The sequence below is a fragment of the Scardinius erythrophthalmus genome, assembly GCF_964197995.2.
Source record: "Scardinius erythrophthalmus genome assembly, chromosome: 13".
In the NCBI taxonomy this organism is placed as follows: Eukaryota; Metazoa; Chordata; class Actinopteri; order Cypriniformes; family Leuciscidae; genus Scardinius; species Scardinius erythrophthalmus.
Window position 1 is genome coordinate 15,748,150 of NC_138233.1, and position 26,924 is coordinate 15,775,073.

Consider the following 26,924-nt stretch of genomic DNA (forward strand, 5'->3'; position numbering starts at 1 on the left):
TTTAAAGCAGAACTCGGCAACTCTAGCGAACTCTAGTCACTTCTTCGCTGATTTTCCCTTTTGTTGTCGCATGTTTTCCCCACGAGCTCCCCCTACAGCTGTGGGGGGGCGTATATTTCACAACACAGTCGTAAAAAACTCACTTGCGGCGGCCTCCTCCCCCTCTGTACCGCTGCTCATGTGCGTTTGTTTTGATCGGAGCAAGCCAACTGTATCGTGTGGAGCTATGTCTACCGAGGTGGGTAATCTGGTAATACATCATACATGCGTGTGTGTTTATGTCGAATTGCCGTAAAGCAATTTGTGTTTCGCGCTCGTTCTCGTTCTCGCTTTCGCTTCTCACGAGACTTCCAATTTCTATCTTGCCGGGACGGTAGTGAACAAGTTGCAAGGTTGGTTTTCCGCCTGGGAACGCTGGGGGGAGCGGGGAAAGTCACCAATATCACCAGAACAGGTTGTTTAACCATCCAAATGATTTCTAGACAGTTTTATTAAGTTAAAAAGCTACCAAGTTCTCCTTTAAGGAATTGATCAGATGTCTCTTGATGACAGGCACCAGGACACACAACTTTTATATTTTTCAGGGGTTCCTCTTGGTTGAAATCGCAGTTCAGGTTTATATGGTGTTAAGCTGTCTGTTAAACTCCATCTCATATTATCTTAATAGTCCTAAAAACTTGGAAATCCATTCATGGGTATCTAATGACCATCATTTCCCCTGCCTTTGGTAAAAAGTGGCCAAATGAAAAGCAATTTGCAGCATATGTTTGCAAGCCATGTGCAAAGTGTATGCAGGGACTAATTGAATCTAGGGTGGTACTGTGATCTGCTTCCCTTAATGGTTAGTATTGGATTGGATGAAGCTAGTTAAAAAAAACAGCATCCAAACCCAAACATCTTCTCAAGAGGTTAACTACAGTATTACCTTTGTTAAAGTTTCTCTGTTGCCATGTCAAACTAGTTTGAAAATACTCATAAAGTCATTAAGGCCCCAAAATCCTTTAATATATTGTTCACCCAAAAGCAAAAATTCGGTCACGGTTTTCTCTGTAATTCTGTCATCATGTCGTTCCAAACTTGTTTGACTTTTTTCCTCTATGGAACACAAAAGACAGCTTCAGCTGTTTTTGTCCATACGATGAAATAAGTTAAAAAAAATTCATAATTAGTTCTACAGAACAAAGAAATTCAGGTTTGGAATTACATGAAGGTGATAAAAGTATTACAATTAAAATTTTTTTTTGAAGAATCACTTTAAGGATTCCGGGGCCATGATGAGTGATATGGAGAAAAGGATAATCTCCACAGTGATCTATTGGCTCTATATGGACAGCCCTTTGGACTTACCCATAATGTATTTATGTTAATTTCTTTAATTAAATATTAAACTAGGGTTGCTGTTGCCTAAAGGTTTAAAACGAATAACTGGACATATTCTACAGTTTGTTTTGACATCTATAGGGCTGTCTGTGAGACAACAAAGATGGTCAGTGAATCTTTTAAAGAGGTCATCGGATGCAAAATTCACTTTTATATGGTATACAATGGAAAAACTCCATTCACTCTTTTTTATCAATCCTCAAAAAGTCTAAACACTTTCAATAATCAGGCCGTTTGGATTTTCTGAGCACTATGATGTCATAATACTCATGCTCCGCCCACGACCACTAACAGACTGTCCCGTATTAGCATATTTCTGCCCTCAGCCATTCGACACACCCCATGGAAGAGAGGGGTGGGGTGAACAGTTGCTCATTATCATTTAAAGAGACATGCACCGAAACAGGTCACTGTGAACAAAGCTGTTTTTGAGGAGGTAAAAAGGGTGTTGTTTTACAAAACCATTGAGGAATTTAAACCAAAGTATATTACAAACTTTACATGAACACCCAAAAGAATCATACCAACTTGTGGGAAATGGGCATCCGATGACCCCTTTAAAGGGGTGGTATAATGCCCTTTGATGTCCCTAGATTATGTATGTTAATTTTAGCTCAAAATACCCAACAGATATTTTTATATAGAATGTTAAAATCGCCACTTTTTGAGGGTGAGCAAAAACGCACCGTTTGCGATGAGCTGCTGCTCCTGGCAAAGAAGGCGGAGCTTCAACAGCTTGTGTCCTTTTACCTCACACAGACAGGCACTGAAAATTTCAAAACCTTTTAGCCTTTTATGCTCAAACCAGAGTCAGACAATGATGGAGAGACTCAAGAAGAAAGAAGTGACAACATGTAGAATGCAACAGGACATTTCTGAATGGTTAGTTGATGAATTTGTGTAGCTTATGTGTAGTTATCTTCTAGTCATTGATTAGCATATTCTGTCATGATAATCTATAAATCGCATTCCCAGGGGTGGGGTTTATGTAATTTTTAGGGTTGTTGATGACAGTAATCTGGGAGGAATGTCGTGTAGTCCCTACCAGCCGTTTGTTGTAGTCCTTAAAAAGCAATTTCTTTAAAAGAAATGACGAATAAAAACGGCTCATGCTACTGCTAACACGGACATCGAGGTCACTTCCGTGATTTGGGAAAAGCACGTAAAAGTCCTGGCAGAAAGCGATGCATAAGGATGTAGTGTAATGACGAATTATTATTTTTTCCGTAGTGTTGACAACTTAGTGTTAACTAATAATTGTTGCAAACTGGTACTACCAACAAAATATTAGTGCATTCCTGGAACTGGCCGTTGTTACACTACATCCTTATGCATCGCTTTCTGCCAGGACTTTTACATGCTTTTCCCAAATCACGGAAGTGACCTCGACGTCCGGGTTAGCAGTAGCATGAGCCATCAGGCAAGTGTTACTTTCCAAACTTTCCAATGCCTCGTTTTATGAGTACAGAACCTATTTGTACTACTGTAGAAGTTTGGTACCATTCCGGGCATTAATAGTGGGGTAATTTATGAGAAGCATCCTTGGATCCGTGAGCGCCTGCACTAAGCCATTCGGCTGATATCTCTAAATCTGATATCTCTAAAAAGCTCAAACTTTAATAATGTTCGACCAAGGGAAAAAAGGCTTCTGGGGGGTGTTTGGCTCGAGGTCATGGTGCAAAGGACCCTAGGTTGATTTTACTCCGAACCATCCCTTTAACAGGGCCGACAAAGTCTGTATTTGTAGCATTTATCTCAAAATGAACATTATCTGTACATCTGTAATTGTGGTTACAGAGCCCATGAGGGAAACTTGCACTTGCTGAGGGTCACATGCGGTCCTGTACTTTCTGTGAAGAACAGAAGGACTCAAATCATGAGTATCAGCAAAGTCAGACCTCTTATGAAGCTTCTCATTCCAGCATGTTGCCCCAAGGACTGTCTGATAATTTTACAGCTGACTGGGCTGAAATCTATCCAGATTTACTTTCCTTTAGAAGAACTGGCAGACTGTATCAGAATATAACATGTGGAGAGGCTAAATCTTTCCTGTCATACCAACATAAAAGTATGAGAGCTGAGACTATGCACATTTAAAGTGTAACTAGATGTAATTTAAAACATACTTTAATAGACAAATAGCAGAAGTGTAACAAATAAAAATATATAGAATAAATGTTTGAAATTTGATTGTATTACAGTTTTATCAACAACATAATACATTGTATTATGTATTATGTGAGATGTAGCCAAGTATTGTTAATTACAAATCCAAATTATATTTACAATCTCATTATTTTTGTTGTTATAAGCTAAATCATGACTTCAACAAACAAAACTGGGGCACATGAAATTACAACAAAACACCCTTATTGATAAAACTCAACAGAAAATGATAATAAACGACGTTGTCTAAGACTATTGTATCTCATCGCAATGATTAATCTCAAGTTTGTGATAAAACATGAGAAAATATCTGAGCTAGTGTTGACCGAGGAACAAGTGCTAAATATTCTTGTCTTTCCTCAGACAGGGACTCAGGGATTAGAGAGAGGTATTGGGCCCTGAAAGGTCAGGCTCATTAAAAGTCCCTTTCTTGCATCTCAATGATTCAAGAAAAATCACAAGCTTTCATTAAACCGGCCTCTGGTACCCCGTAAAGCTTACTGTGGAACCATTACCAGCAACCCCAATGGCTTTTGTTTTGACCAGGCCGGCAGATACTGCTCCTGTCAGAGGCAAACACTTCACATAAAGTTCAGTTAATTACTGTTTTTCTCTTCCTTCATTTTCAGCTGAGCTTTTTTCTTTTCTCTCTTTTTTTTTTTTTTGGTCAGGCTGATAGAGAAATTGTCTTGGAGTTTGTAGCTCATTTCATCTCTACCACAGTGGATCTGTGTTTATCAGCTGCCCTCTTGGGAATCCCCTAAGCGACTCCCTTTTGCTGTATCCCATCATTTCCACACCTCAGGAACACTCCACTCACACTTTGATGAGTAGCCCTCATGTTTGCACAGTTACGTGACTGGATTGCAGCGCTGGTACAGTTCTGTCTAATGGGAACGGATCTGAGATACTGTGAAGTAAGCAATGGGTAAAGGCAGTTATTATAAATTAATGACGGCTGATGCAGGGGTCAGCCATCTCTCAAGGCTTACATTAAAAAATGTTTTGGTCATCACCCAACCGAAATGAAACAACCTTAGATCTGCCTCTGTTAACATCCCCCCAGTTATCTCCCAGCTCCCTGAAAAGTTCAGAGAGGGGTTATTTTATTCTAATCTTTAATTGTACCCCCTTCTAAACTTTTCTGCGTTGTCGTTGAAAAATTACGCATGCTATGATACATTATGCTGATGTATTCACCATCTGAAACCATTTTTGATGACTAAGAACTCATGGGGGGGGGGGGGATTTAAATCCAGTCAAGAATCTTTCCACATAATCGTGACAAAAATGAAAAGAAATATTGTAACAGACATTAACTATGTAAGATTAAACACACAGGCACTGTGTATCTCTATAATCAGTGCAGTAAAACCTCCAGACAATTATAGTTTCACAGGGCTGCAGGTCAATCATAGAAGTTAATTAATGACTTTTTAATAGAACACTGTTGACAGACTGCTTTTGTGAGAGATGGAAGGTAATCACATGTGACCTGCTAACTTAATATAACAGATTTATTACACTGCTCAAATCCACTTTTTCTGTTTTATCATTCTCTCTGAGCATGTCGTCTGAGGCTATATGTTCATTCCTGCCACAAATTCCGAGAAATAATTGCTGACATGAGAAATTGTATTAAAGGAGATCGGAGTATGTATCAATATTTCATAGACGACTAAAGGGATAACTGTCATATTTGTCTTTCAATTTTCTTCTCTGCATGCAGCCTGAAATAGTTTTCAAGATGACAGAGGAAATCATATTTCATACAAATCATTGTAGTGCATGCAAAGACAACTATTATTATAGCAAAACAATTGAAACATTAAGTTCATGTTAAAATACAGATAAAATGATAATGCAAAATTATTTTATAAAAGAGTCTAAATTATAATTAGAGAGTGTGGGGTAAGCTGTGCCACTTTTTACTTCAGTGGTCCTCTAGGTATGAAATAATTACATGGGTAAAGGAAAAAAGGAGGCAAAACTAATTATATTTCATCATATCTGCTATCAAATGCAAATCAGAAGTATAACATGGGTACATAGAAATGCTTCTGATAAAACTTGCCAAAGGGTAAGCTAAATGCTTGTAAATATAAATAAATGTAAATAAAAATTAGGGATGTCAAAGTTAACACGTTAATGCATGCAATTCATTTTAAATACTTAACGCATTTAAATAATTTAACGCAAATAAATTACTGAAGCACATGTAATTGTGTCATTAACGTAATTTACTTCATGTAATTAGATTATCTTAGAAGTCGGGAGTTTATCACACTGAGCATCTACAATGGCACAAGCACCTGTAACCCTTGTGGATGGAAATTTCTACTACCCTTTAACCCGATTTCGCGTCTCTGTTTGCGATCAGATCATTTTAAGAAACTTATATATTAAAAAATATATAAACAGGCTGATTACATCAGATATGGCAGAGAAAGTTGAGTTTTCAGTGAATTATTCATTCCAGTATGCGTTTCGCTTTAAAGGTCCCGTTCTTCGTGATCCCATGTTTCAAACTTTAGTTAGTGTGTAATGTTGATGTTAGAGTATAAATAATATCTGTAAAATTATAAAGCTCAAAGTTCAATGCCAAGCGAGATATTTTATTTAACAGAAGTCATCGAACGGCCCGTTTGGACTACATCCCTCTACTTCCTTCTTTAATGACGTCAAACGGTCAAAAAAACGTTTTTTGACTAACCTCCGCCCACAGGAATGCTCCCTCAACTCTACCGAAATTCGTTTATGTTCTGCGCACTTCTAATAACTTACTGTGTTTACTCAGCTCTTAAGGTGATTTTCTGAAGTAAAACTGACGCTTCATCTTTTGTGTGATGTACAATAAACTTTATTAAACCCATCAGTATATGTTTGATCATCATTCAAACAGCAGACTTGTAGGCTATTAATAAATAATGGATACATACAAGCAGATGACAAATACGTTATAATAACCGTAATTAAACTACTAAACTATACCTGTTTCATCTCTATACAGCACTCTGACTCTGTAGGCATTATTGTCCGACTCAAAATGAACACCGTTACTGAGAGTTTCTGATAATACCATCATTCCGTGAGATGAAATTGTCCTGAGAGACTGTGCGTCCCCTATGTCGTCCAGCAGCAGCTCATTTGCATTTAAAGGGCACACACTAAAACAGAGCGTTTTTCTGAGCCCCCAAAAAATGACAATTTAAACATGCTGCAAAAAATGATCTGTTGGGTATTTTGAGCTGAAACTTCACATACACACTCTGGGGACATCAGAGACTTATTTACATCTTGTGAAAAGGGGCATAATACGGGACCTTTAAAACACAAGCTCTGTCATATTCTGTGATAAGAGCGCAAGCCCTCATGCATTGCGCTGTGAGAAATACAGACTGAACGGAACATCAAAACATCCCACCGCTGGCCAGATGATAGGCAAACTACGTTTCTTGTCTGGATAAAGCTAACCAGCATCTCGTTAGTAAAGTTTTAAAGGATGAGGATTGCAATCAAAGTAAAGACAATTGTGCTGATGTACAGGAATTGGACACGTAAGTCTGTTATATTGATGCAAAAACAAATCGTGTACCGGTATGTGAGTTCTCGACGCTCTGAAAAAGTTTAAAAGTTTTCAACAGGACCAATGTAATGGTATTTCTTGCATTTGGATGCAAAACTTACTATCACAATTATTTGAGCCACTGGCACAGGTTATTCCACATTACCTGGGAGATATACAGTTTAGACATGGGCAGAGGGTGTACCATCCCCAGGGTAAGGCTATAAGGAGATGTGCTTTCTATTTAAAACCCATTTAAATAGAATGTCATGACATTGTTTCAAGTTACATGTCGCCTAGCTACAACTCAGCACAAACGCTCCCGATAAAATATTTGTTATTAAAGCAACTACGTTCACAAACCACTAGCCTATCATTTGAACAGAAAAGCAAGCATACTGTATGCGTGATTTGCAATGGCAGACAATTCGAACAATAAATTACCATTGCCTTACTGCAGCAAAACCAAAGTTTTATTCAAATTCTGAATGGATTAAAAGAGCGCTCCGTTTATATTAATTAAAAAGCTGTCACTCATCTCAATTTATCACAATCTCTCAAAGTTCTGACCCACAATAAATCTCTTATTAAGCCTACATAATCTCTACCTTTTATAGCGAGAGGATTTGCGAAAGTGCAGAACTCAGCAATGGACAAAACTCTGACGTATTGACCGGTGAGTGGATTCTAACTTAAACATCTCTGGTTGGCCATTGCATTAAAGAAATCAACAGATATGTTTATGATTGGCTACATTGCTCAACGCTGCAAAAAAATGTTGTAAATAGAAACAATTGATGCGTTCAAGAGAGCACACAGCAAATCTCTTTCGCCAGTATTCTATTATTATGGAGAAAACTGATCCTAGACCAGCAATTTGGGAAGCTTTTCCCTCTAAAAGCAATCAGAAGCAGCAGCAGTCAGTGGTTTGAGCGAGAAAATTCCACGCTAGTCTCAAGTCCATGGCCAGGGGAAGGCTAAAGGTCATTGCACACTGAGTCCGAAATTCTCATCTGAAATTTTCGCACGTTAAAAAATAAATACGACCTCACGTTATGTCAATCACGCTTACACACTGCCTCCAAAACTTTCGTCCGTCTTAAAAAAATTTGGATCGGGTTTGATTTTCAGGGTTTTTCGCATACATAGCAAGCAGTTTGAATGGTGTTTTGACAATTCAGAGCCACGGAATGACGAATACGAAAAAAAACAGATACGAAAATTTCGGACTTAGTGTGCAAGAACTTTAATTCTTGCGCATCCTTACACACGCTTCACCTATGAGTTTCGAGAGGAGGCATGTTCCGGCGCAAACGTTCCTTCATGCTATTTTGCAGGTTTAGAAAACAATTGCGCCACTAACCAGGAAAAAATATTTTAAAGTCAGTGGCGCGTTGCGCATGTTATTCATATTCTATTTTAAGGGCGCATGCTTGGCCATAATCAATGTAGCGTGTGCACAACGCGCACTTTGATTCTCTCATCTACACAGAAGCAGCAGTTCTCATTTTTGCAAATCATACATTATTACAATAGATAGATAGATAGATAGACAATTTATTATAAAAGCATACACCTAGCTTACACATTTACCCAAATTATCATACGCCTGTTTAACCGAAGTTAATTTGGGTGGGTTTCTCCATTTCAATGTAACTTCTCTCTTTTCTCTTTTACGGCCGTGATGAGAGCGTTGCTCTCCTCGGCTGAGAACCGCTCCTGGCGCACGCCTGGCAAATCCGCTGTTACAATAGCAATCCGCCATGGAAAAAGCGCGTCTGCTCTTAAAGGGAATGTGAGATGATGCTCTGATTGGTTTATTTCACGTTACGCCCAAACCACACCTATGAATAATGAAGCTACTTCAGACCAACCCCTTTTAGATTTGCGCCAGGCGCAAGAGTCATTTATCCCGCCGGGAAAATAGCAACAGCGCACAAGACCTGCCCACAAAGTTACTTGCGCTTTGCGCTTTGACACTTGCGTTTCAGATTGTTAAAATAGCTCCCATAATGTTCATGGTTTTATACATTGCCAATTCTCCAACATGTATGATCATATTTTAGACCTCTCTACGTTTGTTTCGACAATATTTCTTCCATCTACCATAAATTTTACTTTGACATGCAAAAGAATGCTTTTAGTATAAAAAAATACTAATACTTTATATATACATGTATCCACTCTTTTTTCCTATTTTTTTCAAGGATGGATATTGATTCTACTACTTTATATAGAAAAAATGTCATTGTGCCATTACAGATGGAGAATATGTACTACAAAATGTGCATCAATACCACAACACCCACCACAGCTTCAAAATGGATATTGTAAATATGTAGACAGTCTAATCACTTGCCTGAAATGACAAGTTGGTGCATTTTAAATGTAACTGCGTAATCTCTCTGAAATATTTTAATACCAGACAACCAAAACAACAGAAACCATGGATTACACCCAGCATAAACACAAGCAATGGACCTTTGCCATGGCTTCTTGCCATTGATGTTCTTTGTGTGCCTGAGCCACATATTATATAAACCATTTTTCTGGGGATTAGAATTTAATCGGACTGTCCGTAATACACTGTGGAGTTAAGAAGAACATAGATTGTTTAGGTGAGTCGGAGAAAAGGGGAGAAAGAGAGAAAGTAAAACATATGGTCTCTCTCCTAGTGAAATAAAGAGTGAGAAAGGGAAAAGCCAACCTGTAAAGAGCTCAATGAAATGCTGCCCAAGTTCAGAAAGACTTAAATATGAACTTGGCACAGTTGTGCATATCAGCCATAGGGCCGCGAGGTTTATAAACACAATTTGATGTCGATGGTACTTGGATGCAAACGTGAGTCAGACACTCAAGGCTGAAAAAACAAACTTGATCGCTGCCTCCACTCTCCTGCGACTCTTTAAAAATACATGCTCCGCTCTAGCACAGTCTCATCATAAAATCTTCTGAAAAAAAGTGGGAATGTGAGTGAAAAGCCAGATTTTCTAAGGCAGTTGGACCACACTAAAAAAGTGAGGGTGATTCATTTAGCAGCCTTTTTTTTTCATTTTTCGGATAAACAAGAGCTGAGCTGGATGATGAGGAAGCCCTGAGGTCTGTGAGGCAAATTTAAACCCATATTGGACTTTTTCTCGCTCCAAGAGAGATCAGTATCTCCCAGGCCTTTGGGGGAGAACACAGCCTCTTGTTACACTTTTTTTCCAAATGCAATGCAATCCAAGTACAGTGATTCACATGGGAGTTTCCACAAAAATTCACTCTACGTTTTCTGTGGTAAAAACACTGAGAAAGAGTCACTGATCAGAAAGTTTGGCGTTAAGAGGAGACAGATTCTGATGGCCTTCTGTTACTCAGGGGCTGGGGACTGGGGTCATGGCTGATCTGCTTAAAACTGAATCAAAAGCACAGGGGAGAAAACACTTTTTCTGAAGTGAAACATCCAGATCCCGTCAAATCCAGGGCTCCAGCCTCTAGGATCCACTTGCTCCAGCCTGGCAGGTCTGTCAGGCACAGACTGAGTCCCGCTGGAACTGGAATCAAAGTCATCTCCCCTAACTGTGACATTCATAGCATTTCAATTGAGCCATCAGTCTGTCAGACACAATACCTTCCCCTGCCTAGGGATTTAGGGGGTTTGGTTTTTCTTTGCCATGATCACTGTGTCAGGCTTCTGTAAAAACACAGCATGAAGAATGTATGTTTATTGCATTATGCCTCTGTATTCCCTGCAGAAAAGACCAGTACTGCGGGTCACACAAAAAAACATTAGAATGCTGCTTTACTACTTTCACCAGCTAGACTAGAATTAAAATGCATGCTGGTCTTTTCAGCAAGTCTATTTGAACAGCTCTTTATAAAAGTTCCGTTAAAATGATTCATGACGTTTTTCTCTGTCATTATCACTGACTGTATCTATCGTCCTTTACCTCACCTTTCTCTTTCTGGCTTCTTTCTACACTCCTTCCTCTTTGCTTTCTCTATCTCTGGCAGACTGGGCTCCTGTAAAGAGGAGATAAAGTCCCCCAGCAGGCCAGGCCCGAAGCCTATGTCCCCATCGGACTTTCTGGACAAGCTGATGGGAAGAACCTCCGGCTATGACGCTCGCATCAGACCCAACTTCAAAGGTGTGACAGAACGTAAACAAACAAGCTTTTGTTGGATTATATACAACATAACCTACTGTGAAACTGGTAGCAGCTTGACAGCAGTGGCTCCTGGGAACTTAAATGAGGTGACAGTAGACAGAACCCAGTGACCTGACTGTGTGTTACTACTTCAGATACACTAAAGAATGGGAATGCTCTTTGAAAGGTGTTCTGTTCTTATAATAATTATTTTGATGAATGATGACTAGGGGATGTCTATATAGGGATTTATACACACATATATACACACACATATATATACACACATATATATACACAATTTTCAGCTTTTGTTATGTGCTTGTTTATTTAGCTTTTTCATTCTTTTTATTGTTGTTGTTGTAATTTTTTTAATTCAACATTTCTAATTTCCGTTCTAATATTTCATGTTTAAGGTAAATTAAAGTTAATTTTACGTTTAAATTTCAATCTTAATTCACACAAACCTATCATGTTTTCAGAAGACTTTGTATATAGCACACAAGTCACATGGGCCACTTTTATGTTGCTTTTAGTCATTTTTGGAGGTTTAGTAAGATGGAGAAAAATAGGAGAAAATGTGATGTGAGAACAATTTTTCTGGTGAACTATCCCTTTAAGTTCTACTAGTCCCAAATAGTATCTATTTTTCATTCACTTTCCAAACATTGACAAAAGTATATTCAAGTCTAAACATAAGAAACTTCTCTCCTCTATTTCAACAGGACCACCAGTAAATGTCACCTGTAATATTTTCATCAACAGCTTTGGATCCATTACTGAGACAACTATGGTATGTAACAACACTGGTTCATTTTAGTTTAAAATCAAATATTCAGGATTGAGCTTATCTTGTCTAAAATGCAAAGCTGAATTCCTTCTCTTTATCTTTATTCTTTTGGGCAGTATGCGCTATTATATTTCTATTATATTTCTGCTGGGTGAGTTTTAGTTGCTTGCCTGACTTCTTGAGGAGCAAATCACTGAGTAGTTTAGAGTCCAGTGGGTCAGCTGATGTGCTGATAATGAACTGTCCACCATGCAATTAAAATGAGAAATTGAGAGAACGACCAGGAACTTAGGGGGGGAAATGAAAAGGTGATACAACCATCCTCTAAAGCCTGTGCTTAAAGTGTCTTTGTCAGCAGAATGTTTCAGTTGACCGTTACAGATTGTCAGCGGTCTGTTAGTTGGCTAACCTGAGGTTAGATCATTGGAAATGGAGGACTTACTGTACAACAGAAATGAATGTCAGGGGAGAACATGTTAAGGGCATATTTGATTTAGTCTGTGTTAGGTTTGCAAATTTTAAAAAAGAACATTAGGTCTAAAAAGAACATGAATAATCAACAAGTCCAGAAATTGAACTATAGATTTCAGCACCCAACACATTTAATTATTCTTCCTACAGGATTACAGGCTTAACGTCTTTCTACGCCAGCAGTGGAATGACCCTCGACTGGCCTATAGTGAATATCCTGATGCATCTCTAGACCTGGACCCTTCTATGTTGGACTCCATATGGAAACCCGACTTGTTCTTTGCTAATGAGAAAGGTGCAAACTTCCATGAAGTCACAACAGACAACAAGCTGCTGAGGATATTTCAGAATGGGAATGTTCTTTACAGCATTAGGTAAGCAGAGAAGTCTAAGGAGATTTCAGCAAGTTTGCTTGTAAATTGCGTGAGCGCAAATGGCTTTAAAAGGGAATGGGAGATGAGACTCTGATTGGTTTATTGCACGGTACGCCCAAAACACACACGTTACTCATTAAGAGAATAGGGACTACCCTTTTAGACCATGCGCCGGGCGTGCTGACCATTTTTCCCGTCGTTAAACTAGCAAAAGTGGATTCGGACACACCCTAAGTGCACTTGCACCCTGCACTTTAGACCATGCCAGGATTTTCTCCTCAGCGTAAAGGTTAAGAGGCCCATCTATCACTGTTTTCCATGTTCATAGAGTTAGTTTCTGTTGTAAATATACAGGCTATAATCTGTGTGTTTACACAGCCTTTTTAAAAATGGCGGGTGCTGGTATTTCGCATGCGTTCGGCCAATCAGCACACACTAACGCCACTGGTAGTTCCTATAGTGTTGGTTTAGACCAGTGATCTCAAACTCAATTTCTGGTGGGCAACAGCTCTGCACAGTTTTGCTCCAACCCTAATCAAACACACCTGATCCAGCTAATCAAGGTCTTCAGGATTATTAGAAACTTCCTTGCAGGTGTGAGTTGGAGCTGGTTGGAGCTAAACTGTGCAGAGCTGTGGCCCTCCAGGAATTGAGTTTGAGATCACTGGTTTAGACCCTACTTTGAAGTAAGAGCTAAATTAGTTCCTCCAAAAGGAGCTCCTAGAACTAAAATCATTCCTAGTTCCTGCGGTGCGAACACACCAAAATCCGGGTACTTCCGCCAATAGTTCTAGGAACTGTGAAAAGGTTCCTCCGGTGCGAAAGCCACTATTGACAAACAAGTCATTCATAAGAAGACAACTGAAGGCACCTTTATTAATAGCAACTAGTTTCTAACTAACATAAGAATATATTATGTGTCAGGCAGTCATTCAAGCTTTATTTAATTATTTTCGTGCACAAACGAGGATCTTAACATGAAAGTAGCAAGCTAACGTTAACTGTTGGGCTGCTGCTCGGTATAATAGTTTTCAAGAACATTATGTAAATTGGTAAACTATTTAGCCAAGGCTACTAAAACAAACACCAAAACTTAACATGAACTGTTACAAAATTATACCAATTTATGCAAAAAATGTATGGAAAGCTGACAGCCTGCACGTTTCTTACCTTGACCACCTTCTATGGATCAATTCTCTGTTCTGATCTCAACAAGTCTGGGCAAACTACTGAGTAGGCACAATCTGCATTTTTATGATGTCATCATATAGACTTCTTACAAAGTATTTTACAGTATTTTAAAACTTCAAAAATACCATTTTCATCAACCCTATCAAATACAAATTTATATTTGAAATACGTATTTGAAATACATGTCATAAATACTGCCCTTCCCTGATTGCAATTTATCGTGCCCTGGAAACTACAAGGAGAAAAAAAAATCACGTGTTAAAGAGCCTAAAAAGGTCTCTACATCAGTGTGTGTGGATATTTTGGGGTTTGAATTTATGGTTATCACAGCACAAAAGAAATGGGCTCCTCAAAAAAGCACTGGTGGCTTTGTCTTTCTCTGAGACATTGCATTACAGCAGGTAATTACACTGTTTCCTCTATCTAACGTTTCTAATAGCGGCGACTGATCTTTATGGCTAAAACTTTAATGTAACAGCCACATGATAAACAAGAGTAAAGAAAAGAGCAGAGTTTGCTTTTACCAAGAAGGCATGTGATAAAAACTGAGCAATTCACACCACATTTAGGGATTCACTTTGTAATCACAATCAAAGGGAAAAAGTGTACGACCATAGATCTGAACTCATGCGGAGACAGTATAAACTGGGATTTTGATTAATGGTGCATTCTGAAATTATAATTCTGCCTCTACACCAATTATTCATGCATAAATAAAAACAAACTCAAACTCATGTTGCTCCAAACCTTTGTGGAACACAAAAGAAGATATTTTAAAGAATGTACTGGTTGTTTTATAGATGCAATTTCAATTACTGGGGTCTAGAGCTTTCAAGGTTAAATATTATGAAGTATCATAAAAGTAGTCCATACAACTTATGCACTATATTCAAAATCTTCTGAAGGTTTTTTTTTTGTAAAATGTAATTTTTAAGCTTGAAGCATCGTCCTTCACTTTAATTCTATTGCAAAAGAGTGGTCAGATATTTGCCCAAAAAAAAAGAGACATGAGGGCCAAGAAACAAGAGTAAATAATGACAACTAACTTTTTTCAACTATCTTCTTTGCTTCTGCTTCTCCTTCTCAGTGTTCCTTGCAAACTATTTTATGGTCTCTCTCTGCCCTTTGTGGTTTCACTCTTTCTACTGACTATTCCTCACTTTCTGCTTTCCTGTTTTGCGCTCTGTCTCAGGCTAACACTCATCTTGTCTTGTCCCATGGACTTGAAGAATTTCCCAATGGACATTCAGACTTGTACCATGCAGCTAGAGAGCTGTGAGTACTCTATTCTACTCTTCATCTCTCCCTCCCCCATCTCTCCTCGCCTTCCCCGCTTCACACTTTGCTGCTTCCGATTCTTCTGACACTGTTTTAATAAATGCACGATAGCAATAGCCATGAAGTTGAAACGCAGTAAACGCATAACTCTACATGTTTTTAAAAGCCTTCCTATGTACACTGTTGTGTATGGTGAACATATACTTTACCTTTCAAAAGTTTAGGGTCAGTCATTTTTTTTTTCTTATGCTGACCAAGGCCGCATTTATCTGATCAAAAATACAGTTAAATCAGTAATATTAACTGTTTGTACATAAGAGAGTTTAATCCCGCTTTTGATTCACAGGATCAAATCCTGTGATTCCAGCACTACATTTTCAGCATCCTTAACACCAGTCTTCAGTGTCGCATGATTCTTCAGAAATCAATATGCTGATTTGGTGCTCAAGAAACATTTATTATTATTATCATTATCATCACAGTTGAAAACCATTGCACTACTTAATTTTTTTGTGGAAACTCTCTTTTTTTCCAGGATTCTTATAGAAAGTTGCTGACCCCTAACTTTTGAATGGTAGAGCATATCATGAACTGTTGCCATGTTAAGACAGCAATGACAATTAACTTATTTTTTTCTACTTTGTGAGCCCGATAACCCTGAGCAATATGGGATTTGAAAAAAAGTGTAGAAAAGAGATTACTCAAAACAGTTTTCTATGTCTCACTGCACAAAAAAGAAGAAGAATCAGCAAAAGGAAGTCTCAATGATACAGCATCCTCATTTTAAAACTGTGTGTAGTGTCTAGTGCCCTTCCTTATTACCTTGATAAAAGGAAGAGGCAGGCAAAGAAATAGATAATACACCACCCCAGTGCCCTGAGAGCAGATAGCATCTTAACTCCTAGAACCAATTTAAAGGATATCAATAATGAAACTTTCATTTTGTGTCCCCTTTATTATGTGGCCCACCTCATTTGCCCAAGAGGCTTTTAATTCCACATCCCTAAGACAAAAGAACTCCCCTTTCTAACCACAAGAGGAGCCAAATGAGATATCCATGTAATACAGAAATGCACTGCAGATGCCACTTAGTTTTACATCTGGATTTGCCTTTTGGATTATTTGATTTATGTGTGGTGACCAAAGGCAGCACCTCTACATTAAGTGACTCATATGGTTTAAAAGATTTAGGGGACACACTACAAGATATTGTTTTACTGTCCTTTCTGCGTCCTCTGTATGTCTACAGTATTTATTCAATGAGTGGAAAAAGCCCTCCTCTGTAGCCGCAGTTAAAATCGCCCTCTTCTAAGGAGTGGGGTCAGACAGAGTGAGGCACACACAGGAAGACGGGCAGGTTTACTGTCTAACAAAAGAAGTTACTGAGGGCATAATCATTTCAGATTAGTCAAGAGCACCTTTTTAGGGCTTTGAAAGGGCCCGCTGAACACCGTTTTGACGAGTGTTGGGACATTGCCGAGGGGTGGGATCACCTTGTCTGGGAAGGACACATCCAGGTAGAGAAATCTGATGCTGGAGTATTAAAGCAAAGGTGTAAGCAAAAAAACAAAGGAGGAATAAGTTTGGGGCAACGAGAATAAGTTTGGGGCACTTGGTATGCAAAAGTGTCAAGGGAAGATATGTGGAAATACAAGTGGAAAAACACGATGAAAACACAAAAAAAAATGAAGCAGAATTGGGAAAGTAGATAAATGGAATATTAATGTAAAGTTTAGTATAAAGGCTTCAAAAATGAATGTTTTTTAGGTATTATACACACAGATTAATAGGTGCTTTTGTGGATTATAAAGGGCACACAAATCAATTATGCTTATATGACCAAGCGTGACCATGGAACGCATAAAGAAAGTCTTTATCTGAAATATACAGTACACCATTGCTCAAAACTTTGGGGTCAGTTTTTTTCAGAGACACTAATACTTTCATTGAGCAAGAATGCATTAAAATGATCAAAGTGTGTGTGTGTGTGTGTGCGTGTGTGTGCGTGAAATCCTGTTTCTTTGACCTTTGCATTCAAAGAATCCCCCCCAAAAAATGCAGTTTCCACAAATTACTGCACAACTGCTTTTAATATAGATAATAATAAATAAAAAATAAACATATAAGCATCAAATAAACATATCAGACTGATTTCTGAAGGATTATGATGCACTGAAGAATATATTGCAAATAATACCTTTTTATATTGACAATTGAGGCTAGAATAGGCACAAAAAAAACATCCTTTCTCATCTTGGAAAAACATTCATATTTCTCGTATTAGTTTGAATGCAATGTTTGGAACCACACCAAACTTTTCAAAGACACCATGACATTCAAGGACTTTCAGTCTTCATGCTTTTTTCATTGGTTTGTTGTTTTGAAGACGGAAGGGGACGGGAGGTTTGTGAATAATAGATGTCTTAGTAAATCCCTGAGGGTCTCTGATAGACATCAATATTATTCAGATTTGTCAAGTATTCTACACTGTTATTGCATGCTTCATGCATTTTTAATAGGCCCCTAATCTCAACGTGTTCTACAGAGAGAGAGACCTGTTAGAAATTATGTGGGGGATGTGAAGAATTTGAGGCAAGTAGCATGGATAAGGAAAAAAATAATATAAGAAAGACAGATTTCCAATTAATTTGCTCAAATACTTCATGTTGGTCATATGTTGGATGTAATAATCCAGAGTATATAAACATCTTCACTATTCAAAGGTCTGTACCAGATATTCAATCTATCAATCTACCCCTTTGGTTTGTTGTCTGTCAGATGACCTTTTATGCAGTGTACAAAGTATGGGATGAGAGTGGAAGCTTGACAGTTGCAATTCACACTTTTATGCACAGATATGCATTTTTCTATTTCATTCTCTCTCCCTTTTCACAGTTGGCTACACCATGAACGATCTGATCTTCGAGTGGCTTTCTGATAGCCCAGTGCAGGTGGCGGATGATTTGACTCTTCCTCAGTTTTTACTAAAGGAGGAAAAAGATCTTGGCTACTGCACTAAGCATTACAACACAGGTACACGTTCCACTACAACCTTCACGCACATCAAATAATATTCTATATAAAAAAAATCATCATATACTGTACACTGTCGCAAACAGAATTGATTTCAAGGCCCTCTAATGAATTTTTAAATGCATGTATGGTGTTGCCCCTACATAAACCAGCGATATGTCAATACAATACAATACATTACAAGTTGCTATACATAGTTACTTACCTATGAAACTCTTTGTGTTCTCCCAGGTAAATTCACCTGTATTGAGGTGAAGTTTCACTTAGAGAGACAGATGGGCTACTATCTCATTCAGATGTACATCCCCAGCCTGCTGATTGTCATTCTGTCTTGGGTGTCTTTCTGGATCAACATGGATGCTGCCCCTGCTCGGGTAGGCTTGGGTATCACCACTGTGCTGACCATGACTACCCAGAGCTCCGGCTCACGAGCCTCTCTACCCAAGGTAACATAACCAAAATGACTCAGTACTAAGAGAGAAAAAAAAAGAAACATTTCAGAAACCAGTACACTTATTGGATAATGTGTGAAATAATGAGACAATCAATGAACACGAGAGCCGAGAGAGGTGAGAATAAGCTTGCCTATTTTATTAGTGACTATTTTAACTATTAAAAGGATGTCGAAGAGCACTTGCTTCTGTTTAAAGATCTGGAAAAGCACTTGCTTCTGTTTAAAGATTTGTTCGCTAAAAAATGAATGAATTTTGAATAATAAAAAATGTAGGGGGGGGGGTGCAACTGTATTTACTGTCCTCAGTAATCTGTTGCCAAATTATAATTTCAGATTTGACATTAATCAGAAATCAGACTACTATTAGATCAGCACTGCGTTTTTTAAAAGCATCGCTGTGAGCTAAGTTGATCACAGAGACAATTGGTGGCAATGGCTCTACGATCTATACTTAGGCTTACAATGCTTTTGGGAACGCATTTTTGTCCATTCTTTTATGCCCTTCCCTCGCCATCTTCTCTCCGCCTTGTTTACTCAGATGTACGTTATTGCATACGTTGCACGAGTATCCACTACTGGCGGAACCCTTGCAATGTGTTCAATGGAACACTCTAAGCCCTTGATCACAGGAATCTGCCGTTTTTTTCCTTATGAATTTGTTTTACGCTCCATTCTATAGGTCTGTATGCTTGTGCTGTTGGAGAAAATACAAAAAATTACACAAACAAAAATGGTAACAATACAATACATTATGACAGTGTAAAAAAAAACCAGTCAGCTTAAGGTAGCTACAAGTATTATGCGGTTAAATGTCAAAATAACTCCAATATCATACACTACAATTGTGTGGGGTGGGGGTAAATTAAGCATTATCTGCTGTGACATCACAATCGTGTTGCATTGTGGTCTATGGATCTGCCTGAAGTGTACATAGACTCGCTCAATCGGTCAAAATCAAGGGGTTGAGGACCTGTCCAAATAAACCTCCCTCGCCCGGCCCTGTCTAAAATGGCATCCTAAGCACTCGGGGTCTTCCTACGAGTCCACACTTTCGTGACGTAACAGCTTTGACTGTCCGGAAGAAGTCTGCTGCAGAGCTTGCTTCAGTGCGGGCTCAGCAAAAGTGCGCAGCAAGGGCGCATATCGGCCACAAAGGGGGCGGTTGCAAGCAACCTTCTGACACCTAAATTGACATGGGACACCTACAGTCTCATGGGCCCTGTCCCAAATGACACACTTCATATGCACTTAAGGTCTTGTGGACTTACAATGGCTGTCTACGAGACCGTAGGGTGTCCCATTTGTCATTTTAGGTTTAAGGCGAGACACGGCAGGCAAAAACATAGTTTTTGTTTTACTGGTCAATTGTGAGATTTTTGGATATTTGTCTTCAATAACATGTCTTCTTTCAGACTTGTGGTGAAAAAAAGTCTGAAATACACATTTAGGTCTTTATTTTACTACACTTTGTCTGTTTGCGTCTGTAGATTTCTCATAAATTCAACAAAAGTTGGTGTTCTTAATCAACATGCTGCTCCGCGATCACTGCCGGCACCCTGTCATCACACACACACACAAAGCTCTCTCTCTCCTGTACAATGCTGTCGGATCCAACTATGGTCATTTTATGGCCTTTTTATCAGCAACCAATCTCTGAGTAAAAGGGCTGCTGAATGCGCAATCTCATTGGCTGATGATAAATCTTTAAATAAAAGATGTTTTCTCAAAATGACCTTTCTCTCAAACTCCAAGTCCGAAATCTCCACTTCAGTAGCATCCATATACACCAAACTTTACAGTCTTGTACCTAGTTATATTATGAAGACATTTATAGAGTTATTTGTAAATATATTATTCCTAGCCTGATTTATATAATATTTTATTCCAAAAAACATGGCGAAAATAATTTTTTAAGGCTATTAATATTCTGATTTACAGGATAACAAAAGTAGATATCCATAAATCCCTCTGTAATTTTTTTTTCCAATCTAATATGTGAACACAATGAAAAAAATCATTTTGAACCTGGCTTTATCCAATACTCAGATTTAGTTTTTTTAAATATATGCAAATTAGCGCATATTTAATTAGGTATTGCCTATTTTGCATATTTAAAGCTACACTGTGTAATATTTTTTGTTGATTCTTCGAAAAAAAAAAAAAAATCATTCAAAAATATATGTGCTACTTCTTTCAAGTAATAAAGTATTCTCGTAAGTTTATAATCTGCCACTGAAAGTACATACGGGTGAGGGGTTCGAATGCCGGTCACCATGTTGCCCCTCCATCTTGAAACTACATTAGCCAAAGAGGGACATACCTGTAAATTCACCTTTCGCGCTTTACACTCAGTGACACCGTGACAAATGCGAGGGGGAGATTACTCGCGACTGCCGGCAGATTTGAAAGATTGGTGATGGAGGATCATGCCTATTTTCGAGGACATGTAGCAGAGTCACCAAGGAAGCGAAAGAGAGAATTAAAACGTCAACGCAAAAGGCAAATCAGCCAGACCAAAGTCAATATTGGAGTAACTTTTCCCAGATGGAAAGAGCTCATGAGGAGCAAAGATTTTGAAACGGATGCCGAAGTTGCCTGCTTTCTTCTCGGCAGGTAATCCAGCCTATTTGTACGGTGGCCGAGAAGGGTCACAACACAAACAAACGCCACAACAACTACATATTCAGAAAACACCTCCAAATTCAGAAAACACATGCAAACGCCACAACAACTACATATTCAGAAAACACCTCCAAATTCAGAAAACACATACAAACGGCACAACAACTACATATTCAGAAAACAACTTCGTCGATTTCACATCACGTATGCTGCAAATATTCACAGCACGAGCAAATAGGGAAACAAACTGCAAACTGCAAAGACACAACGGAAATGTTTCCAGGGGGGCCATAATCAGTGACGGCTACAAGAGGTAAGTGTTTCCAGAGCCCGTCTATGGCCTTATTAGACATTCTCTGGTGTTTCTCTTTTATTATGACAGACTTGTCGATGTGCTCTGATACCGAAGTGGTTTGCAGCACAAAACGGACAGAACATTTCAATCTGAAAAATAAATAAATAGTTCAGATATCAGGACAACAATGTACAAACGCCGGTAATGCATCTATTTAGTGACCAGAAGCGAGCTAGCCAGCTAGTTTCCAGCTAACAACGTTGGCAGAACGTTTAACAATTATCTGCGTGGACTAATACGTTATGGGGACAATAACTTAATATGTTGAAAACACACAAAACCACTTCGGTATCAGAGCACATCGACAAGTCTGTCATAATAAAAGAGAAACACCAGAGAATGTCTAATAAGGCTGTAGACGGGGAAACACTTACCTCTTGTAGCCGTCACTGATTATGCCCCCCCCCCCCCCCCCGGAAACATTTCCGTTGTGTCTTTGCAGTTTGCAGTTCGTTTCCCTATTTGCTCGTGCTGTGAATATTTGCAGCGTACGTTTTCTGAATTTGGAGGTGTTTTCTGAATATGTAGTTGTTGTGGCGTTTGCATGTGTTTTCTGAATTTGGAGGTGTTTTCTGCATGTAGTTGTTGTGGCGTTTGTTTGTGTTGTGACCCTTCTCGGCCACCGTAGATTTATGTAAATTCGAAGTTTTATAGTTGCTTGTCTAACCATAGCATGGTTGTGCATAACGCCAGAACGACCTCTAGTATAACTTGCGTTACTTTTCCTCACGTCAATGGTGAAAAAGTATTGTCTACCTTGTAACATAAATCTGTGCTGCGACGGATAACAGGTGATAGTTTTAAAGGCGCAATTGGACGAAGTCGAACTGGAAGCCATGTTAATCTTGGAATAATACGGCCACCGTAGGAGTTAAAACGCCCTTGAAATTGAAAGGAATATTCACTGGGTACGTTAAGTTAGTCATATACAATTTCACCGCTAGATGGGGGAAAATATCACACAGTGTAGCTTTAAAGATGAAATTACAGAAAACGTACTCGGTTACTAATGTAACCTCGGTTCTCTCTAGAAGAGGGAACGAGTATTGCGTAAGTAGCTTACGCATCGGGAAAGTCTTCTTTCTTCGAGATCTGAAGCCAAAAAATTATCCTTAATTTTGTATTCATTGTCAACGCAGTGCAGCAGCCGACAGACCTAGGCAGGCTAAATAAGCGTGCTCATTGGCTGCTCGGCTGCAACTGCTTAAGCCTATCGGTGAGCGCTCTGAACGCGGCAACCAATGAGGGCGCTTCGCGCCCTCCACACCCTTCTAACCGTCAGAATGGGCGTGGCCAGCGTGTATATATTCAGCGCTCACAGGCTAAAATTCTGGTTTTCGCAGTCTGAAGCGCAAAAGCTCGTGGCGCGACACGGCAGGTTACGCAATACTCGTTCCCTCTTCTAGAGAGAACCGAGGTTACATTAGTAACCGAGTACGTTCTCTTACGAGAGGTTCTCTCGTATTGCGTAAGTAGCTTACGCATCGGGAACCCTTTGTCAACGCCGTGTGCGCCGAGCATCCAGCCCATGAATCCCAGGGGAACCGGGGAAAACACTCTGCTGGGAAATGTGGCCGGACGGAGAGACGGGCCAGCGCAGTACATGCACTTCATGCAGCATATGAAATAGAGCGGCGCGGCCGGTCTATAAACATAACAGTACAAACAGTAGGGCCGGCGGAGCGAGCCCATACAGTACATAAGCACTCATAAGGGTAGGAGAAAACGACATAGTCGGTCTCACATGAAGAGAAAAATTCCCGCGCGGCAGAGAATAATGCGGGCGGCCAGCAGCGCGGGCCAGCACCGATAACAGCGCGTAACGGGAAATAGGAAACAGAGCGGATCAGCCGGTCTGAGTCAAACACTTCACCCTGAGTAGTTACCAGAATAGCGCCAGCATATGAACGTAGTCTGCACACGGGAGCTGGGCAGAGCATACATGTCACTTGTACTGACAATATTTTTGCCTGTAGGGCAGGAACTTCCAGGTTATAAAACCTCACGAATGTTGACGGGGAGGCCCAGCTCGCCGCCATACAAATGTCGTGGATAGAAATTCCGCTGGACCAGGCCCACGACGAGGCCATGCCTCTAGTGGAATGGGCTCTGATGCCCAGAGGGCACTGCAGGTGTTTGGAGGCATAAGCTGCTGCTATCGCGTCCACTATCCACCTGGACAAGCTCTGCTTCGAGGCGGCAAGACCTTTGGTGCGTCCGCCGAAGGAAACAAAGAGCTGCTTTGAACGCCTGAAAGCGGCGGAGCGCGTGATGTAAACTCTCAGCGCCCGGACAGGGCATAGGAGGTTATCACTGTCCCCACTATCGGATGCTGGCAGAGCCGAGAGGGAAATAACTTGTGCCCTAAACAGGGTTCCAATCGCTTTGGGGATGTAACCGTGCCTCGGTCTGAGAATGACTTTCGAGTCATTCGGCCCGAACTCGAGACATGCAGGGCTAACAGATAGCGCGTGCAAATCACCCACTCGTTTGACTGAAGACAGAGCTATCAGAAAAACGGTTTTAAGCGACAGATACTTTAGATCCGCGGATTCAAGCGGTTCAAAGGGAAAAGCCTTTAGGGCCGCCAGGACCAAGGACAGATCCCACGAGGGAACCGAGGGGGGCCGCGGGGGATTCATCCGTCTAGCTCCTCTGAGGAAGCGGATAATGAGCTCATTCCTTCCCATTGCCCGGCTGCGCGTCGTCTCAGCGAACGCTGTAATAGCGGCTACATATACTTTGAGCGTGGAAGGAGATCTGCCCTTTTCCAACAGCTCTTGTAAGAAGGAGAGCACCCGCGGGACCCCGCATGTGCGCGGATCCAGGTTTTGAGTAGCGCACCATTTAGAAAACACCGACCATTTAGACGCATAGAGCCGTCTCGTGGAGGGGGCTCTCGACTGTGTGATCGTGTTCACGACCCCTTCTGACAGGTCAACGGGTATCCGTTGATCACCCATGCATGCAGCGACCAGCGCTCTGGATGGGGATGCCAGATCGATCCAGCGGCTTGGGAGAGGAGATCCTTTCTCACCGGGATCGGCCACGGGGGTGAGTGCGACAGCCTCACTAGCTCTGGGTACCAAGTTTGGTTTTCCCATCGCGGGGCTATAAGCAGCACTGAGTGGTGCGTTTCTCTGATCCTCGAAATGACCTGTGGCAACAGGGAGATCGGAGGAAAAGCATACAGCGGGAGGCTGGGCCATGTCTGGGACAGCGCGTCCTCGCTCTTCAAATAAAACTTCAGGCATTGAACATTGTCTTTCGACGCAAAGAGGTCGATTTCCGCTCTGCCGAATAGGCGCCAGAGAAACTGGACTGTCTGGAGGTGCAGAGACCATTCTCCCGGGGGAATGTTGTCCCTGGACAGTCTGTCTGGACCGACATTCAGGTGGCCCGGTACGTGTGCGGCTTTCAGCGAGCGCAGCGAGCGGTAAGCCCACACGAGAAGGCGTTCTGTCAGCCTGCACAGATTCCTGGATCTGACACCGCCCTGTCGGTTCACATAGGATACCACGGACATGTTGTCCGAGCGGACTAGCACATGGTGATCCCGTATGAATGGGAGGAAGCGCCTGAGCGCGTTCTCGACCGCTATCATCTCCAAACAGTTTATGTGGAGGCATTTTTCCCGGTCTGACCATAGGCCAAAAGCCGGTTTGCCCTCGAACAGAGCGCCCCAGCCTGAGGTGGAAGCGTCCGTCGAGATAATTTTGCGGTGTGAGATAGCTTCCATTGTCACTCCCCGCTGGTACCAGTCGGCCGCTAACCAGGGCTTCAGAGCTGAAACGCAGCTCTGAGTCACTCTGATGCGAATACCGCCGGAAGCCCATGCTCTGTGAGGCACTCGGGCATTCAGCCAGCATTGTAGCGGGCGCATTCGTAAAAGACCCAGCCGAAGCACTGCTGCGGCTGAGGCCATACAACCCAGTAGCCTCTGAAATGTTTTGAGAGGTACGGTGCTGCCCGGCCGGAGGGACGCGGCCAGGCGTCGAATGCAGCGCGCGCGCTGTGTCGACAGGCGGGCCGTGTACTGATATACCTGACCGTCGAAGGCGAATCTCAAGAATGGCCTGTGACGGGGTATTATCAGGATCTGAAAAGCACGCGTCTTTTAGATCGAGAGATATAAACCTGTCCCTCGGGCGAATTTGCGCGAGAATTTGTCTGGTTGTGAGCATTTTGAACGGTCTTCTCATAAGAGCCTCGTTCAAACGTCTCAGATCCAAAATTGGTCTGAGTGCACCGTCCTTCTTGGGAACGAGGAAATAACGGCTGTAAAAGCCCGACTCGCTCATGGAAGGGGAAACCGGTTCCATAGCCCTTTTGCACAGAAGTGTAGCTATTTCTGCTCGAAGTAGATGTGCTACTTCCCCATTCACTCTGGTCTCGATACGCGCTTGAAAGCGCGGAGGGCGGCGAGCGAACTGCAGAGTATAGCCCTGTTTTACTGTGCTTAGCACCCGTTCTGATGCGCCTGGAATAGTTTCCCACGCTTTTGCGTGTGCAGCCAGGGGCAGAATGGCCTCCGGGCTCCGATCGCCGCGCATCGCGGGCTCGAGAGCTCGAAACGGAGGGGCGGGCGCGGCGCGCGTGCTCTTGGTGCTTAGATACGGCAGATCGCACGCAGCGATAGCTGGCCGTTTTACACACAGTGTCCCGGTGGCTTTAGACGGGGAACATAAAGTGTGAGGCGCGACGCGCGATGGCGGCGTCGGGGCGAAAATGTTCGTTAGTATGTGTGAGCGCTCGAGGGCGGGCACAGGAGTTACATTCAGGGGCGGGCGCGGCGCGCGCGCTCTTGGTGGTTAGATACGGCGGATCGCACGTAGCGATAGCTGGCCGTTTTACACACAGTGTCCCGGTGGCTTTGGACGGGGAACATATAGTGTGAGGCGCGAAAATGTATGTGTGAGCGCTCGAGGGCGGGCACAGGACTCACATTTAAAACATGACCGGTCGTGCGAGGCCGTGTGACAGAGCGGGCAGTGAGTAGGTGTGGGCACGGAGAAGTGGACACGTGACCTACTTTTAACACTAAAGCGGCTTTTGCCTGCTTCATGAGAGTGGGCTCTGTGAGAGACACGGGATGTATAGTGCTTGTGTACAGGG

The 26,924-nt window shown here is 41.2% G+C and overlaps 1 protein-coding gene across 1 annotated transcript in view; it reads left to right on the forward strand.

Annotated features, from left to right (window-relative positions):
* glra4a (glycine receptor, alpha 4a) overlaps positions 1-26,924 on the forward strand; it is a gene marked incomplete at its 5' end in the record, with an annotated part of 55,282 nt that overhangs the window by 18,562 nt on the left and 9,796 nt on the right. The window contains 6 exons of the mRNA XM_081381912.1: positions 11,108-11,241; positions 11,967-12,034; positions 12,653-12,876; positions 15,260-15,342; positions 18,241-18,378; positions 18,610-18,824. Of these exons, the coding sequence (XP_081238038.1) occupies positions 11,108-11,241; positions 11,967-12,034; positions 12,653-12,876; positions 15,260-15,342; positions 18,241-18,378; positions 18,610-18,824 (862 nt within the window). The remainder of the gene's footprint in view (positions 1-11,107; positions 11,242-11,966; positions 12,035-12,652; positions 12,877-15,259; positions 15,343-18,240; positions 18,379-18,609; positions 18,825-26,924) is intronic.